The sequence below is a fragment of the Ranitomeya imitator genome, chromosome 1 (genome assembly GCF_032444005.1).
Source record: "Ranitomeya imitator isolate aRanImi1 chromosome 1, aRanImi1.pri, whole genome shotgun sequence".
Taxonomy (NCBI): Eukaryota; Metazoa; Chordata; class Amphibia; order Anura; family Dendrobatidae; genus Ranitomeya; species Ranitomeya imitator.
In genome coordinates, this window is record NC_091282.1 from 371,883,673 (window position 1) to 371,902,221 (window position 18,549).

Below are 18,549 nucleotides of genomic sequence, written 5' to 3' on the forward strand. Positions count from 1 at the left end.
TCATAATTCGACAGATTGTGACTGGCAAAAAACTGATGTGTGAAAGGGGCCTAAGTCCTCACCTGGGTGGTTGGGTGGGAGTTTGAGGCCTGTGGTCCCAAACAGTGGGTTATCAGAGGGAGGGGGAGATGGTGTATTAAGGTGCTCCCTGCTCTCCCACCTCCCTTATCCACCAGCGAAGCCTGTATAAGTGTGTGTGCCGTTCCTTCCTCCGTAAAGACACCTGTCCCATCGCCCCAGCGCTTCCACCAAAACCCTGCGGGACTTCCAGGCACTGCAGCACCCATTCAGAGCCCAGCTTTACCCAGGCAGCCCCGGGGGTGCCGAACAGACGCAGCTATGAGCAGAAAGGAGGGCTGGGTGAGACGCCTGCTACCTTCACATCTTCTGCTGCTGATATGCATCTTAAAGTGGGATATTGGTTTCTCAAAGTGACTGCCGCTCCTGCCAGGCAGAAAGACTGTCCTTGTAAAGTACCTGCATCTGTCACATGGCTCCCATAGATCAGGACTTGTGGCATCATCTCATGTTTGGCAACGTGCTTGTATGTGGTCCCGCTCCTTTCTATAAGGAGCTGCTGTTCAGTCAGTGTGATGGACTTGTACGATGAAAGAACACTTGTATCTTCCTAAAGCTTGAGCAGTGTGCAGAGTCTGGAGGCAAGACTTCTAAAAGTGACTTCTTACTGACTGTTTCTGCTGGAGGACCACCATGTGTACCTTCAACACTGGCAAAAGTGACTTTATGTGCATGCTGGCTCTATTTTCCAAGTTTGCTTTCACAAAACCTACAGGACACACAGAAAGACTTTGAAAAAGAAAATGTGAGGTTTTCCTCAGGTCTTTGGAGCTGTGATCAAGCCAAGTAGTGACTGCAATGCGCTTCATGACTAGAATGGAGAAATGTCCCTTGTTTCCAGCTGTGTTCAGTGACACTCCAGGCCTGAGGATTGCACGGGGTGACACAACTTGTACAGCACCCGCTTGCACCAGCAAAAATGAGACTCCATGCTGATAAGGGGTCCTCCACGATTCCATCCTCCTTTTGAACTTTGTACCAAACCAGACTTTTAAAGCCATCTCTGCCATGGATATAAGGGGACAGGCCGCTTCTCGCCCGCCCTCCTCACCGTTCACCTTCCCATCTTACCCTCCAAAACACACGACTAAGCCAATTCCAAAATAAGCGGAGGGGCACCGGCTGGCCACTCTTGAGCCACGTGGGAGAGACACACGGGGTACCAGGACACTTCATCACTCCTCTGATTAATCGTTGGTTTCTTTTTTATCTATTTCAATTTCTCTCCTTAGTCTATTGGGGCTTTTAGTTTTGTTTTTTTTGTTTGTTTGTTTTGTTTTTTTTCTTATTTTTATTTGAAGCTCAGATTGCATTTCTTAACTCTTTTTTTTTTTTCATTATTGCTTTCCTTTAAATTTTGCTGATTTATGATACTCCAAAGTGCATTTTTGGGATGGACTTACTGAAATGTATGTTTTATGAACTTTATTGAAAATTAGAGAGTATTCAATTACATTAGTTTTCTATTGAGGTATTGCAGACATTGATAAGCATGTGACAGCCATTTACGAAAACTGCAGGTCACGTGGAGCTATTTAATCAGTAATTTGCATCAGCATTTGTAAGCTAAAACTAGGAGTGGAAAACTAGGTCTAAAGAAAACTTCCCTTCTACTGAGTCTTTGACCCATTCCTGATTTTATCGTACAAATACTGATATGAAAATGGCCCGATGGTGCCCATCCATCATTACTAGGTGGTGGAACTTGTCTGGTGCTGTGGTTCCCATCAAGAGAGTGAAAAGCACGACCTATTATACTGATGTCTCTGCAAACAGCATTTTACATTCATCCCACAATAACGCAGTCCATAATCCCATCAATTCTTAGTGTTCGCTGAGATCTGCTGGTTTTCCTCCTCCTTAGACCAGCCATGGTGTAGTAGGAGCTCTACTGGGAATTGTCACCTTTGCTAATGTGTGGTGCTCAGAAGTAGAGTATTGCAGGGTTATCGGGTTTCCCCATTCTGGCGTCCTGGAGCCGTGTGGGGTAACGCAGGCGTCGGCAAAATGACTGTTAATATGCATGTTGTCTTATGGAGACCACCCATCTATTGAGAAAATCCAAAAGTGAAACACAATACCTAGCTGCAAACGGTGTACATTTATCCTTGCAAAGATTCCCGATTCTTTTATGCTGTAAAAAGAATAAATGGCCTGGCTACAATCGTACTGACTATATAGCTTCTGACATACAGCAAGAAGTACGCTGTATATATGACATATGCCCAGCCGTACAGAAACCAGCGGGTCCAAAGTATGAAGGAGAGGTGGAACTCGTCGAGGGTCTCCTAACGCTTTATTCCACAAGGAGAGCCACAGTGAGTGACACCTGTCTAATTTCCTACTTTGCATTAATAGGTATGCATCTGTGAGCAACAAAGCATTGCTTCACCAAAGGATGGCATAGACAAAATGTATAATTTTTGTGGTGCCGATTTGTCTCCTTACAAACATAACCGCTTTGCCAAATGCCCCACATGGGCTGCAGATGCCAGTGGAGTGAGGGTTTACAGGTAAAGGGGAAATCTAATCAGAAAATTGGCCCCAGATCTGAGAAAATGGTTATTGTCGAGGTATAGACATTTAATGAATTGTCTTGTGCCTAATCTCACATGTGATGGCATCGCTTCTAATGCGCTGGTCACTTCTCAATCCTGCCACTGTTTTCAATCCGCATTACAAGGAGCAATCTCTTGCAACTACAGGAAGGTGGTGACAGGACGAGAACTTCTATCCATACACTGTTTCAAAGTATTAAAAGGTGTTCACCGATCTGGCCAAGTTGACAATCTGTTTTTATCTTGCATAGACTGAATATGTGGACAGTGATATTGAACGACATTCGTCTGAGTGCTGTCGGTGGGTTTTTGTTTTTTTTTTTCTCCCCCTTTCACGGACTACTCTCACATGCACACAAGCATGCTCTGCCGGGTTTTCCCCAGTGCATCAATACAGGTCTGATAAATGAAGGCCAAAAGGCTAAAATAATGCCAGGTCTCGCCTGCCATTGATTTCTGCCAAATCGAAATAAAGTATATTATATAATATATATGTATGTGTGTGTGTCCACGTTATGGGCAGCCCAGTCTCCAGACCTGAACCCCATTAAAAACTTGGAAAGAGGATGATGGATAGTCACAAGCCATCAAACATAGAACTGCTTACATTTGTGCGCCAGGAGCAGTGTGAAAGACTGGTGGAAAGCATGCTAAGACGCATGAAAGCTGTGATTAAAAATCATGGTTATTACACCAAATATTGATTTCTGAACTCTTCATTAGTTTTGTTGTTTCTAAATGATTATGAACTTGTTTGGGTTTTTTTTTTTTTTTTTTTTTTTTGCATTATTTGAGGCCTGAAAGCACTGGGGTGTTTTTTTTTTGTTTGTTTGTTTTTTTTTAAAATTTTGACTTTTTTTTTTTTTTTTTTTTTTCTTTTTCAGAAAAAAAATACAAAATTTATTGCTTGGAAATTCGGAGACCTGTTGTCAGAAGTTTATAGAATAAAATCACTATTTACATTTTACTCAAATATACCTATAAAGAGAAAAATCAGACAAACTGAACATTTTACAGTGGTCTCTTTAATTTTTGCCAGAGCGGTATATAACACTTATTTAACCCTTTTGCGCCGCAGCCCATTTTTTGTTATTGCATTTGTTTTTCGCTCACCTTCTTCCCAGATCCATAACTTTTAATTTATTTTTCCGTCAATATGGCCATGTGAGGGCTTGTTCTTTGCGGGATGAGTTGTACTTTTGAACAACACCATTGGTTTTAACCATATTGTGTACTCAAACAGAGGAAAATAATTCCAAGTGCGGTGAAATTGCAAAAAAGTGCAATTTCACAATGGTTTTGGGGATTCTTATGTTTTGTTTTGTTTTTTTTTGTTTTTTTTACCATGTTCACCAAAGGCTAAAGCTGGCCAGCCTTTATGATTCTTCAGATCATTGCGAGTTGAGACACCAAACAAACATGTAAAGTTTCATTAAGTGGTGAAAAAAAATCCAAAGTTTTTTTTAAAAATTCGCCATTTTCTCATACCCGTAGCGATTCTATTTTTCATGATCTCCGGCTGGGTGAGGGCTTAATTTTTGCGTGCTGAGCTGATGTTGGGGGCGAAAGGAGGGCAAATTGAACATTTATATTTTTTAAAACTTTTTTTCCCCATTTTTTTTTTTTTTTTTTTTTTGGCATGTGTCAATAGTCTCCATGGGAGAATAGAAGCTGCCATGACCCAATCGGCTCTGCTACACACAGGCGATAATCAGATCACCTGCATGTAGCAGAATTACTCACTTGCTATGAGTACCGTCCACTGGCAGCAAGCCGGCAGTGACAACCATAGAGGTCTCCAGGAGCCCTCTGGTTGTCATGCCAATCCATCGGTGACCTGCCGATCATGTGATAGGGGGTCACCGATGGGCGGATTTCCGGCCTGATGGCCGTAAGCGCGCGTTAAATGCCGCTGTCAGTTTGACAGCGGCATTTAACTGGCTAATAGCTGCAGGTGGATTGAGATTCCACCCGTGGCTGTTCCGGGCACATGTCAGCTTTTTAAATAGCTGACATGTGCCAGGAAAGATGTGGGCTCACTGCCGGAGTCCACATAAAAGGAGAGACGCGACATGCGCACTACATGTACAGGGGGGGGGGGGGGTAACCATTTTTTTGGTTTGTTTTTTTCCAGTGTGGGTGCAAATGTTCTAAAGTTTATACACACAAGTAAGGGTATGTACACGTTTTTTTTTTCCACATTTTTCCATGCAGTATTGTTGCACTAACTGAAGCATTTTTTGGTACCATCAAAGTGACTGAGATTTCAGAAATCTGCTTATTTCTGTATTTTTTTCCTTGCAGATTTGAAGCAATTTCAGATCTTTTTCCTGCTAAGTGGCAAAAAAAAGGTTTTTAATGCAGAAATGTGTGCTATAAACACTTATCATATGCACATACCCTTACTGTTAAATGCAGTGATCACGTTCGCATTCTCCCCGTGAACCATTTATTTTAGGCTACGTTCACACTTGCATACCGGGGTTCTGTGGACGGCTGGGTACTTCCGTATAGGTCCTCCTACTTCTGCATGCATCCTGTGTGCCTATCTGTAACACTGGGGACGCAGGACATGCGGATGCGTCGTTTTGACAACAAGTTGCATTCCAGTGCGGTCGGCGGTCGCGTCAAAACGATGCATCCACATACATCCACATGTCCTGCGTGCCCAATGTTAAAGATGGGTATGCAGGACGCATGCAGAAGTAGGCGGACCTAAACAGAAGTGCGGGGCTTCAGGGAGGAAGTCGCAGCCGTGCACAGAGCCCTGGTGCACAAGTGTGATCGTAGACTTAGAGCGTAGACAACCAGCTCTCCCCTAAACAGGTGGAAATACGGCCCTGTTCTTGAGCTAGGCATGAGCCCCAGATATGACCCCCTTTCTCGTATGGTGATATGAGTGTTTTATGACCTTTTCCAATGTTCCTGAAACATTTAGAAAAGCCCTTCTATACAAATTAGACTTCAAGCTGATGAATTGCAAGCACTAATTGTCATGCTAGTCTTCCATATTGGATGACATTCTAAGGCTAGGTTCACATTGCATTAATGGGTTAACGCTAACGGACTGCGTTGCACGGCGAAAATGTCGCAATTAACGCCGTGCAACGGGTCCGTTAGCGCACCCATTGACAGCAATGTGATTTGTGCCTGTAGCGCATCGCTAGCGCATGCCATTTTCGGCACGCGCTAGCGATGTGCCGTTCTTATGTGACGGACCTTGGACGCTGCTTGCAGCGTCCGAGGTCCGTCCCTCACTACCGCAAATCGGGGATCTGCGCTAGCGGGGACGGCGAACGCGGACCCAAAATAAACATTGCGTTAGCGCAATCCGCTTTCGCTATACGCTTAACGGATTGCCCTAAAGCAATGTGAACCTAGCCTAATGCAAATGAAAGCCTCCCGACTCTTTCCCCAACAGATAATGTCGGGGGATAGAAGTTTCTGATCTTTGGCATCTCAACAACCAAAACGTTTGTTCTGTGCTGAAATGAGGCTGCCAAGCGATTGTGGCAGTAGCTCTATAGAGGCACGGGACTCGGGATATGGCTGGGTATTACTGTCGCTTTACAATCCATCCCTCTGGAGGGGGCATACATCTGCCTTTGGGGAATGTGGTCTTTTTACATATAAGATTTCAGTAACTTCATCCCATCTTGTGCTCTGTAATCTAGTCTTACACCTAGTGTGGTGGGTTTGTCTTGATTTACCTGCAATTTATTGTTTTTGTTTTTTTTGTTTGTTTTTTTTCCTATCCTTTTGCTTATAAACAATTTTTTTTGTAATTGTTTGTATTTAATTGATTAACCGTTTATCTTTCTCCCTGGGGTGTCATATTGCCTCCATCCCCTTCCTCCTTTCTCTCTACCCCTTGTCCTTCTACATTTAGGGCACAACGCCCCCAAGAACATTTAAGCGGAAGATCTCTGTTATATGTAAGTAGCCATCATGGCTTATTCTAGTAGTTTTCTTCTATTTCCTATTGAAAATGTGGCTTTTATTATGAACTTGCTATGGATGCGTCTAACGGAAGACATGTGAATAAAGATTCTTCCATGTGTGTAAGCTAAAATCCAGTACTAGCTCTACCTGTGTCTTCGTGTTTGAATTTCTACGATAAAATCAATTTTTTACGAACCCACTCCGGCTGATATGGGTTGCCGCTAAGCATAAAGCTGGTTTACCCCAATCATTGTCTTGCTTGTCATTGAAACACGACATGGAAGAATTCAGAAAAGCATGTATAACATAAAGAGCCCTTCTTCTATATAGCTGTTTTTTAATTTTGCATTTTTTTGCCTTCTGTAAAGCAGCTACAAAGTGTTCGAGTCAGCCTTCTCCAGCATCTACTACAAACAGTGACAGCGAGGGAGCACACCCTGCACGGCGAAGGCGATGGGGTGCCAGTACTGCCACCACACAGAAAAAGCCCTCTATTAGTATCTCTACAGAGTCTCTGAAGGTAGGCGTTAATCCTGTAGGTACATCTCATGCCCACATACATGTTATTAAAGCATCATTTACATAATGTGCATATACACCATGTTCCAAATTATTATGCAAATGATATTTTTCTTGTGATTTTTTTTTTTTTTTCCCTAAATGGTCGTTGCAAATGAGTCAGTCTAATAAGTCATCACCCGCTAGATTATACATCGAATTTTATTGAATAAACCTCCCAATGATAACAGTATAATCTCCAAAATGAATAAAAACTCAAAATGCATTGTTACAAATTATTAGGCACAGTAGAATTTCTAAACATTTGATATGTATTAAAGAAGTGAAAATGCTCATTTGTGGTATTTGCAGCATTAGGAGGTCACATTCACTGAACAAAAATCTATTTACCTCCAAAACATCCTAACAGGCCAAGCTACATGTTAACATAGGACCCCTTCTTTGATATCACCTTCACAATTCTTGCATCCATTGAACTTGTGAGTTTTTGGAGAGTTTCTGCTTGTATTTCTTTGCATGAAGTCAGAATAGCTTCCCAGAGCTGCTGTTTAGATGTGAACTGCCACCTACCCTCATAGATCTTTTGCTTGATGGTTCTCCAAAGGTTCTCTATAGGGTTGAGGTCAGTGGAAGATGGTGGCCACACCATGAGTTTATCTCCTTTTATGCCCATAGCAGCCAATGACTCAGGTATTCTTTGCAGCATGAGATGGTGCATTGTCATGCATGAAGATGATTTTGCTCCTGAAGGCACGTTTCTGCTTTTTATACCATGGAAGAAAGTTGTCAGTTAGAAACTCTATTTACTTTGCAGAGGTCATTTTCACACCTTCAGGAACCTTGTTGGGACATCCACCAACCATCCACTACTACATCCACCTGGACCAGGGTTGCTTGACACTCATCAGTAAACAAGACTGTTTGAAAATGAGTCGTCTTGTATGTCTGGGCCCACTGCAACCGTTTCTGCTTGTGAACACTGTTTAGGGGTGGCCGAATAGTAGGTTTATGCACCACCGCAAGCCTTTGAAGGATCCTACACCTTGAGGTTTGAGGGGCTCCAGCAGCTTCAAATATCTGTTTTCTGCTTTGTAATGGCTTTTTAGCAGCTGCTCTCTTAATCCAATGAACTTTCCTGGCAGAAACCTTCCTCATTATTCCTTTATCGGCACGAACACGTCTGTGCTCAGAATCGACCACAAATCTCTTCACAGTATGATGATCACGCTTAAGTTTTCGGGAAATATCTAATGTTTTCATCCCTTGACCAAGGCATTGCTAAAGGCATTGCAATATTTGATGCTTTTCGGCAGCAGAGAGATCCTTTTTATTTCCCATATTGCTTGAAACCTGTGGCCTGCTTAATAATGTGGAACATTAAGTAGTTTTCCTTTAATTAGAATCACCTGGAAAACTAATTATCACATGCATTTAAGACTGATTTCAGTGAACCATTGAGCCCTGAAACACAATATCATCCACGAGTTTATTTAAAAAACAAAACAATTACCGTATTTTCCAGCGTATAAGACTACTTTTTAACCCCTAAAAATTGTCCCAAAAGTCGGTGGGTCGTCTTATACGCCGGGTATGGGTGCACGGAGCGATCCTGGATGGTTCCCAGGGTCTGAAGGAGAGGAGACTCTCCTTCAGGCCCTGGGATCCATATTCATATAAAAAATAAAGAAAACAAATATGGATATACTCACCCCTCCGACGAACCCTGGCTGCTCACGTGACCGCGACGTCATCGAAGGTCCTTCACTCACTGCATTTTTAGGAACGGAGGCAGACGCTTGCAGCGCTGAGAGCCAGAGTTCGTCGAAGGGGTGACCCTGGGTACCACACACCGTATAAGATGACTGGGCGTATAAGATGACCCCCGTCTTATACGGCGGGTATATCCCAAATTCCATATTTTATATGGAACAGTTGGGGTTCGTCTTATACACCAGAAAATACGGTAAATCTTTGACACTTATATCCAGTTTGCATAATAATTTGAAACACATATACATATATTCCCTACATCTGGGCAGTCACTATTGAGTGTCTGAAATGAAACTCTGGTTTGTATGTACCGAACTCTGCACTTCTCACATTTTCATTATCCTTTCAGAGTTTAATCCCGGAGATAAAAGAAATCAAGCAAGAAGCAGTGGTAGATCTCCATGCTGATGATGCCCGTATTTCTGAAGATGAAAGTGAACGAAATGAAGATGACAACTCCCATGACAAAGGGCTGAAAATTTGCAGGACAGTTACACAGGTAGACAATCCAGTTCCTCCAAAGTCTTGCTAAAGGGAACAGGTCACCTTTAAAAATGGTGTCCAGTCTGCAGGTAGCATGGTTTAGACCAGGGGATCTGATATATAGTTGTATGGGTACAGAGTCCGTGTAATGAGCTTTACTCATTCACATCCCTGCATATTCTAGGCTTTTCAGCACAGTGGGTGGCCCGGTCAGTGATTGGCAGCCGACCTGTATAAGTGTGCGTACAGAAGTAGCTGTCAGTGGCTGGTTAGGACCAATCACTTGGCTGGAAAGCCCAGAATAATCATATAGTTGTAGATGAAACATCAGTCTGCAAAGTTCTTCTGTGCTCTAAAGCATGCTGTCTGCATATTGTTCTGCATCATCACTGTGATGGGTGGCAATGTAGGTTTAACAGTTCAGATTTTAACATGCTTCCTTGTATGGCCAGGTTGTGCCTGCTGAGGTTCAAGAAAACGGGCAGGAAGAAGATGAGGTGACCTATCCAAATCAGACCGAGGATGCACCTAGCACTGAACCGGAGCTCGTTCCAGTGGAGAGAGCGCCATCCCCTCCCTCCAGTGAACAGGAAGTAAAGAAGCCATTACCAGAAAGCCCAGCACAAGCAGAAGTCCGAGGTAAGTTTTAATAATTCTCAAGGAAAATATTCACTGACGGAAAGGTAGCGTTTTCCTGTCATCTTGAAAGAAAAATGTTGCAGGGTTTTTGTTCTTGTTTTTTTCCCTCCTTCATTTTTAACTTTTCCACCCTTTAACAGTGACGCTAGGAGACACTTTATTGAGGCGATCGATCAGTCAACAAAAGACGGGTGTTTCTATAACAATTGACGATCCAGTGCGCACTGCATCTCAGCAGCCGTCACCTCCTCGACGAAAACCAAGCTGTATTGTACATATTTGTAATCTGGTAAGTTTTCAAGGTTATTAGAAGCTGCACACACTGACACCTATTAATTGGGACAGCACTCCATGCTGAGTTGGGGAAAACCTTCCATAACACCAAGTTACCGGAGTGTAAGTTGTGCAGTACGGAATATAGTCGTTATTTTGTTACCCATACGACGCCATCAGGAATCTAATATGCAAATTTCCCCTACAGGTCCGACCCTTCACTTTGGGGCAACTTAAAGAATTGCTTTCACGTACCGGTGCTATTGTAGAAGATCATTTCTGGATAGACAAGATTAAATCTCACTGTTATGTTACGGTAAGCTTGGGCCAATATATTGCACTCATAATTTTGTTTTTCTTAGTCCCTATACCCCCCCCCCCCCCCAATCCATCTGCGATACAGTATAGCATGACTATATGGCATCAAAAGCTGAGTAGCGGAGTGCTTAAGTGGCTATATACAGTGGTCATTAAACCGTAAGATTGTGCAGTCCTCAGCTTTACCCAACAATCTTTAAATTAACACAAGGCCTGATTCCTAAAGACCGGCGTTGTAAAAGCCAATCTTACTGAAGGGGTGCGCAGGAGTAAGATACTCCTAATTCATTAAGAGGAGCACGCCACTAAATTAAGAGTTGTGCGACTCTGGCCGAGATCTACTGCAGTACACTTCAGGTTAACATTAGGACGCCAAAACTTCTCAGTTCTGCAAAACTTTTCTGACATATTTGTGTGCTATACCTGAAAACTGCCTAAAACGTCTTAATTAATGTGGGCCATAATGCACCAGATAAATGAGTGTAGTCTTTTTTTTTTTTTTTTTTTTTTTTTTTAGGGAGTTGTCAAGATAACACATTATCAAAAAATATCTTCTATTCAGAAATAAATATTAGCATTAAAACCAAACAACTCCATTCCAGCCATGCAAATAAAGGCTGCAATTGGTGGGTGAGCCACAGTAGGAATCCAAAAATTATTGGTACAGAACACAGATTGGCATGTTTGTTTTATATTCAAAGTGAATAATTAAAAAATGATCCCACAAAGTCAGAGGAAATACGACGTATAAAAATAAATATTCAGTGAAAAAAAGTGCTCATCCACCAAACACCTGACGCATGTGTAGTTTTGAAAAACTCCTTTCATCTTACCGTCATGCGCCTCCCCGACCAACATCACTAAATAGCGGACACTTCTAATGGGCTAAACCTACTACATAAACTGGCACACGGGCGATTATAGGCCACGCCTCCTGATGAAGACCGGCGAAAAGCGCGTTGAGGCGGTAGGCCGGGGCTCATCTTATCTATACTATGTGAGTTAAAGCGCTTGCACATGCACTTTAATCTCTCTTTGCTAAATTGCACATCACGCATTATAGCACCTCTTTGAATTGCTGTTGCTGCATTTTCAGGGTTCCATCGTATTTAAGTATGACCTCTTTTGGGACTATATGGTACGCTGATGCAGTTTTGGTTCCTATATGAATTGTTTATGGTGCTTGATATATAATTTCTTACACTAGCTCTTAGTGTGCAGTCCCACTTGGGTATATTATTCTTTTAGCTATAATCCTGTTCTAATATTCTCCAATTTTTCTTGCTTCAATAAGTGTTACTCTGAATTAATACAATTTTTATATTTTTTCTCAACTAATCTTTAACACCTATTTTGGGAAAATTTATGCTTAATTCATTTTACCATATAATGTAAGGGAAAAATTGCAAGTGCGGCGGAAAGGAGGAAATTGAGCCATTTTCTTTTTTTTACAGTATCAGTTTAATACGATAACTGCAATCCCAAACTTGTATAGATCCATAACAATTTTATTTTTCCAACAATGGTGCTTTTTTTTTTTTTTTACTATGAGTTGTCCTTTTTATTAATAACACTTTGTGGGTACCTACTATGTTTTGCATGTTATTGAAACATTTTTCCAGTGTTGCTCCAACTGAAAAACTATTGTTTTATTACTCGTAATGGCTTTTACCAATTTGGGTTAAATCTTTTCCATTTTCATCGGACTTCTACGGACATGGTGAAATATATGAATAAATTGACAATTTGCTGTCACCAGTTGGGGTGTGTCCCTACAGTCAAAAACAGATCAAGGGGATCAAGATCAATAAATTTGAAAAATATTATGTAGTCCTCAGAAAAAAAATTTGTAATAGTATAGATCAATCCGAGGACATCAAAGTCAATTTGCCAATAATGTATCTTTATTGTAAAGACCAGACATACAGTAAAGGTACCGTCACATTTAGCGACTGTAGAGCGATAGCAATCCGTGACGTTGCAGCGTCCTGGTTAGCGATATCGTTGTGTTTGACACGCAGCAGCGATCAGGATCCTGCTGTGACATCGCTGGTCGTTGCTGAAAGTCCAGAACTTTATTTCGTTGCTGGATCACCCGCTGACATCGCTGAATTGGCATGTGTGATGCCGATCCAGCGATGTCTTCACTGGTAACCAGGGTAAACATCGGATTACTAAGTGCAGGGCCGCGCTTAGTAACCCGATGTTTACCCTGGTTACCATTGTAAAAAAAAAAAAAAAAACTACATACTTACATTCCTGTCACGTTCCCCAGCGTCAGCTTCCCTGCGTCCCCCAGTGTCAGCGCCGGCCGGCCGTAAAGCAGAGCACAGCGGTGAAGTCACCGCTCTGCTTTCCGGCCGGCGCTTACACAGTGCAGGGAAGCTGACGCTGGGGAACGTGACAGGAATGTAAGTATGTAGTGTTTTTTTTTTTTTTTGTTTTTTTTTTACTTTTACAATGGTAAACAGGGTAAACATTGGGTTACTAAGCGCGGCCCTGCGCTTAGTAACCCGATGTTTACTCTGGTTACCCGGGGACTTCGGCATCGTTGGTCGCTGGAGAGCTGTCTGTGTGACAACTCTCCAGCGACCAAACAGCGACGCTGCAGCGATCTGCATCGTTGTCTATATCGCTGCAGCGTCGCTAAGTGTGACCGTACCTTAAGCCAACGTTTCGGCCACAGTTGGCCTTTATCAAGGCGATAATCTGTATGGTGGTACAGGAAGTGAAGCTGGTGAATTGAGAAACGCGGGGTCCAAGATGCAGCCGCATCCCTTATTGCGGCTGCATCTTGGACCACACGTTTCTCAATTCACCAGCTTCACTTCCTGTACCACCATACAGATTATCGCCTTGATAAAGGCCAACTGTGGCCGAAACGTTGGCTTACTGTATGTCTGGTCTTCTACAATAAAGATACATTATTGGTAAATTGACTTTTTGATGTCCTCGGATTGATCTATACTGTCCCTACAGTCAGACACTAGCCTATCAGTGCTGACCTTATCCAAATGTATATCGACACGCCCCTCTTCCAAGTGACCTGGTAATGTGAAGCTGTCAATTCATGACCATTTTGCCGGAATGACAGGTATAGCACCGGGTTACAAGAGATGATGTTGTGGAATACAAGCACTTAGTACAACACATAATGGTTTTCCTTTTCGTATGCTTAAGTTTTTCATTTTTGGCACTGTATGGGGGTTATAATACATAGATGGTGAAGTGCCGAGCCTGTTAGTGATGCAATCCAAAGTATGGCCTATATTGAAGTTAATAATGGATCTATGCTGTTATCCTCTTAGTTATTGCTTATATGCATGCCTCTTCAGTTAGGTTTTGTTTTTGTTGGCGTTTGTAAGTAGTGATGAGCGAATGATAAGGTGTGATCCGCGTACACTCGTGTTCGAAGTTTCTTTGGCGTGCTCAAATATGTTCAAGTCCCTGCGGCTTCATGTCTCACGGCTGTTGAACAGCCACAACACTTGCAGGAATTGCCTAACAAATAGGTAATCCCTGCATGTGTTGTGGCTGTCGAACAGCCATGAGACATGAAGCAGCAGGGACTTGGAACCTATTTTTCAAGCACGCCGAAGACACTAGCACCCGAGCATGCCCGGATAACATCTTATCTGAGCACATTCATTCATCGCTATTCGTAAACTTTAAATTTCATTCTGTGTACCTGATATTTAGGCAACACTGTCAGTCTTCGTGGCATTTGCAGTCCTTCTTTCTAAATTTGTCACTTGTTTCCAGTATTCTACAGTAGAAGAAGCGGTTACTACCAGGAACTCTCTTCATGGAGTGAGATGGCCACAATCCAATCCCAAATTCTTGTCTGCAGACTATGCAGAACAAGATGAGGTAAAACTTCTAGAGCTGTATATGTTTGTTCTGAAGTGATGTTTAGTCACAATGTTTTGCACTGTCTGCTCTTAATAACTTCTAGTTATTATTGTCATTGCTTTTAGTTGGACTTCCACAGAGGTCTTCTTCCAGAGAGACCACCGGAACCAAAACCAGAGGAGCCCCCCCACCAACATTCTCACTCTCACACACATGGTCCTCTCTTACGAGGTGAACACAGAGAACATGAGCGGGGTGTTCGAGAACAGTGGGCTGAAAGGGAACGCGAGATGGAGAGGAGGGAACGAACTCGATCAGAACGAGAATGGGATCGAGATAAAATTCGGGAGGGTCCCAGGTCACGTTCCAGAGACAGGCGCCGTAAAGAGCATGCCAAGTCCAAAGAAAAAAAGAATGAAAAAAAAGGTATCTACCAGTGTAATACTTTATGTACTTACATGTTTGGTAAGGCGAGAAGCTGCTCTCTAACAAAAAAACTAAAATAATTTTCCATTTACAGAGAAAGTTCAAGAGGAACCTCCAGCTAAACTTTTGGATGACCTATTCCACAAAACCAAAGCTGCCCCTTGTATATATTGGCTGCCCCTCACAGATGATCAGGTATGAGGTGTGCAAATCTTTAAAAATGGAACCTTAGTCTATTTTAAACTCATGTCCAATTCTTCTTGTAGATTGTAAAGAAGCTAGCAGACAGGGCTGAACGAACAAAGGAGAGAGAGAAGCGGCGTAAAGAAAAGGAAGAGCAAGAAGAGGAAGAAAGAAAAGAGCGAGCAAAGGAAAGAGGAAAAGAGGCAGAAAAAAGCAGAGAGCGAGCACGGGAAGCGGAGAGAGAAAAAAGGAGAGCGCACAGCAGAGAACACCCTCGTGAGCGGGAACGTAGAGATCCTAAAAGACACAGCAGGAGTCGCAGCAGGAGTACGCCAGTGAGAGATAGGGGAGGACGACGTTGACTGTAATCTGAAATGGGGCTGGGCAATTTTTTTTTTTCTTTTTCTTCCTGAAATTAAAATCTTCTTTTTTTTTTTATTATCCTAAATGACTAAATATGCCGATCACCTTTTTTTTTTTTTTTTTTTTTTCCCCCCCCCCCCAACACATTCTGAAGAACAGACTTGTGGTGATGTGGCTGGCGTACTTAAATATAGTGCAGCTTTAGCAGCAACCAGTGCATGTGCAGTGTGAGAATATTGGCTTTGTCTTCATCTGTATACTGTACATGCGCTGCTTGCCTCTGTAGCCATGCAGCGTGACTACTTGGAGAATGCTGGCCATAGTAAGTACGTGACTAGTAACGCACACATGTATCCTCTGTGCAAATACTATATTACATGGAGTATGTGATATACTATGACTTCAGAACATCAGATGTTACACGATATTCAAGATTATGTGAACATGGCATCTGCAGTCACAGTATACTAGTAATATTTTACCTGTGCCTATAGTACATCATGTACTGATATATGCAGAATAACGTGACTGATAAAAAAAAATCTGATGTTCATAGTGTAATACGTAGCGCTCACACATTATCCTGTGATAGGTGATGTAGCCAGATTCCTGTGTAGGAGTCTGCATTGTCATGTTTGTGGTAGTTTTGCTGAGGCTCGGTGTGAGTTGCAGCAGCGTGAACTTTCATGTAGACCACGCAACAATCAACAATGATGCTCTGACCCGGTCAAAGTACAAGCAACAGCCGTAGCTCTGAGCCTCCGCAGGATGACTGCATGCATGACTACAGAATCGTACATCATGGCGCCTCCTCGCTCTAAAACCTCTTCCTTCCCTAGCACTGTCCTCGGCAACCCTTCTAGATTTACTAGGTCACTACATGGTCCCCTCGGCGCACCGCTGTAGTTTCAACTCACCCCGACCCAAATCCGAAAACACTGAATAATCGCCCAGCCCTAGTGTAACGTGTCTCCCCAGCTGCTATACCCCTGTCCAGGGCAGGTGGTGGTACAGGTTTTATAACTGTGCAGGTGTTGAAAGGAGCCTTATTCACCAGGCCCCTTCACAAGCATATTGTTTCTTTTGTAAGAAACACTCAGGCAAGGAGACTGCATCCTGCTAATGGATTCACAATACTGTCTCCCTGTATTCAAAATCCCATCAGAACCTTGTCTGTTTCTCTCCTCGAACATTTCTTTTCCATATTCTTTAGCTTTCTTTCTACTTTCTGAATAGTCATTCAGATTGTCATTTTCCCCCGTCATTGGACTCTCCGAAAAGTTTGTGCAATGAGGCTCCTCCCTCTGGTAACCTTGTGCCGCACAATGTCAGGCAGCCGGTTACTTTATCCTTCTTTTTGCCATATGTGGCATCTTACCTAATTTTTTTTTTTTAATTGTGTTCCTTTTATTTTTTATTATAAATGAAGTGGATTATCAGAAAATAAAAATCTGCATTAGTTTTATATCTCCGATGTCTTTTACCTGTCTGAGACACCACTTGCAATGTATAATAGATGATTTATTGCATTGTGTTAGTACAGTTCATGTGTCCTGACCTGTATTTGGTTTATTCTCTCCTTAATCACCCAATATTACGAATGTATTTACTAATGAGACAAACTTGTAGTATTGGTTGATTAGGTTGCTGGTCTGTTACTGTATTTGCGTCTTGTCATACATTTTGATATGTGGTGATACATAAAATACCCTCACACCCCTAATTCAATGAATATTGGTGGCTTATGCACCCACGTCGCTGAATAATTGACCACTGGGTTTAAAGCTGCTAAAATATTTTAGGTTTGTATAAAGTTTTTTTTTTTTCCTAATGGAGTTTACCTGATAGGTGCAAAATGAAAACTTGTCTAATACATCTGAATTTCACACTGAAATCTGGCAAGTTGCTCACTACTGGCTTTCTATGTTAAAATAGAGTATATATTATAGGATGGCATGTGGTGGTGGCAGCATATAAAAAAAAAAAATCAGATAGTGAACCGGTCTAAATTATTGATTTCTACCATAATGATTTTATATTGATGCACATTCTTTGTTTTATATTGTAAATAACACTATTGAAAATGAGGTTGATAAAAAGTTTTAATATAAGGAATTGAGAGCACAGCTTTGGTTGCTTTTGATTGAAACTAATGAAGTGCCCTATTTATATGCATCGGTATGGTTCTTTTTTCATGCAAGGCGTGTAAGGCTGAGTCTTGCACCAAGACAATTGTGACTTCTAAAGACATACAAGGTGTTTGGGTTTAATCTTGAAGGAAGTCTTCCCCGCAGATAGCGAAAAGCCTGCTAAGAAATGGGTAAATGCAACGTTTTATATGCACAGCATAGTAATACATTGGCGTTTATATGAATTATCACCACATGGATAAGAAATATGCAGCCATTGAGCGTTGGATTTTTGTACTGTATAAACTTGACGAGAGAAAACCATGAAAAGTAATGTAAATATGCAATAAATTCTATTACTTTCTTCCCACTGGATGTTGCATATTCTCTACAACAAAAGTGAAAGGTTTATTTTGGTGAAATATTGCATAATCCGAATGGTTTAGAAGAAAAGCTCTTAGAGTCCAATTCACTACTGCTTTTACGCCTTTGTTTTTAATTTACGCATTAGTCTTTTAATTTGAGCCCTTTTCAAAGTATTGTGTTCACTGTTTTTGTGTGGTGGTGTTTGGGGGTTTCATTAGTTGCAGCTTCATAAATTTTGAAGTTTTTGTGCAAACGTAGAAATGCCAAATAACGACAGCGCCTCACAAGTTGGTGAATTTGCATCACTTTTATTCCGCTTCCAGTTGCGACATTTCGATCAAAAGAGCTCTTTATCGAGCACAATATACATTGCACAATAACCCCACATAAAGTGTAAATATCACCCCTTAACAACCAATGATGGACGTATAAATACAATTATACATATAAATCACAAATCATGTTTTAAAACGCATCATTAGAATGAGTTGGAAGAGCACCTTACTAGCACCCAAATCGCCCCCTTCGATCACAGTATTCCACATGGAGATATACATCCGTGAAGTCCATAATGTATTGGCAAAATAAAACTCCAACCAAAGGGAAGCATTCCCTTTGTCATGGTGATCGCTACTCCACAAATCTTATAG

General features: G+C 41.9%; 1 protein-coding gene across 6 annotated transcripts in view; it reads left to right on the plus strand.

The window, feature by feature from the left end:
* Positions 1-17,903, plus strand: part of ACIN1 (apoptotic chromatin condensation inducer 1) — a 152,561-nt gene extending 134,658 nt beyond the window's left edge. For 2 of the 6 annotated variants that reach the window (XM_069761584.1, XM_069761613.1), the window contains 10 exons: positions 6,526-6,571; positions 6,947-7,098; positions 9,217-9,366; positions 9,803-9,989; positions 10,130-10,278; positions 10,471-10,578; positions 14,343-14,450; positions 14,558-14,858; positions 14,953-15,053; positions 15,125-17,903. In XM_069761584.1, coding sequence (XP_069617685.1) covers positions 6,526-6,571; positions 6,947-7,098; positions 9,217-9,366; positions 9,803-9,989; positions 10,130-10,278; positions 10,471-10,578; positions 14,343-14,450; positions 14,558-14,858; positions 14,953-15,053; positions 15,125-15,403 — 1,581 coding nt within the window. In that variant the 3' untranslated portion in view covers positions 15,404-17,903. Of the gene's footprint in view, positions 1-219; positions 1,272-6,525; positions 6,572-6,946; positions 7,099-9,216; positions 9,367-9,802; positions 9,990-10,129; positions 10,279-10,470; positions 10,579-14,342; positions 14,451-14,557; positions 14,859-14,952; positions 15,054-15,124 lie in introns of those variants that run through there. The other 4 variants (XM_069761594.1, XR_011319801.1, XR_011319804.1 and 1 more) reach the window with 4 other exon arrangements.
* Positions 17,904-18,549: the final 646 nt, after the last annotated feature.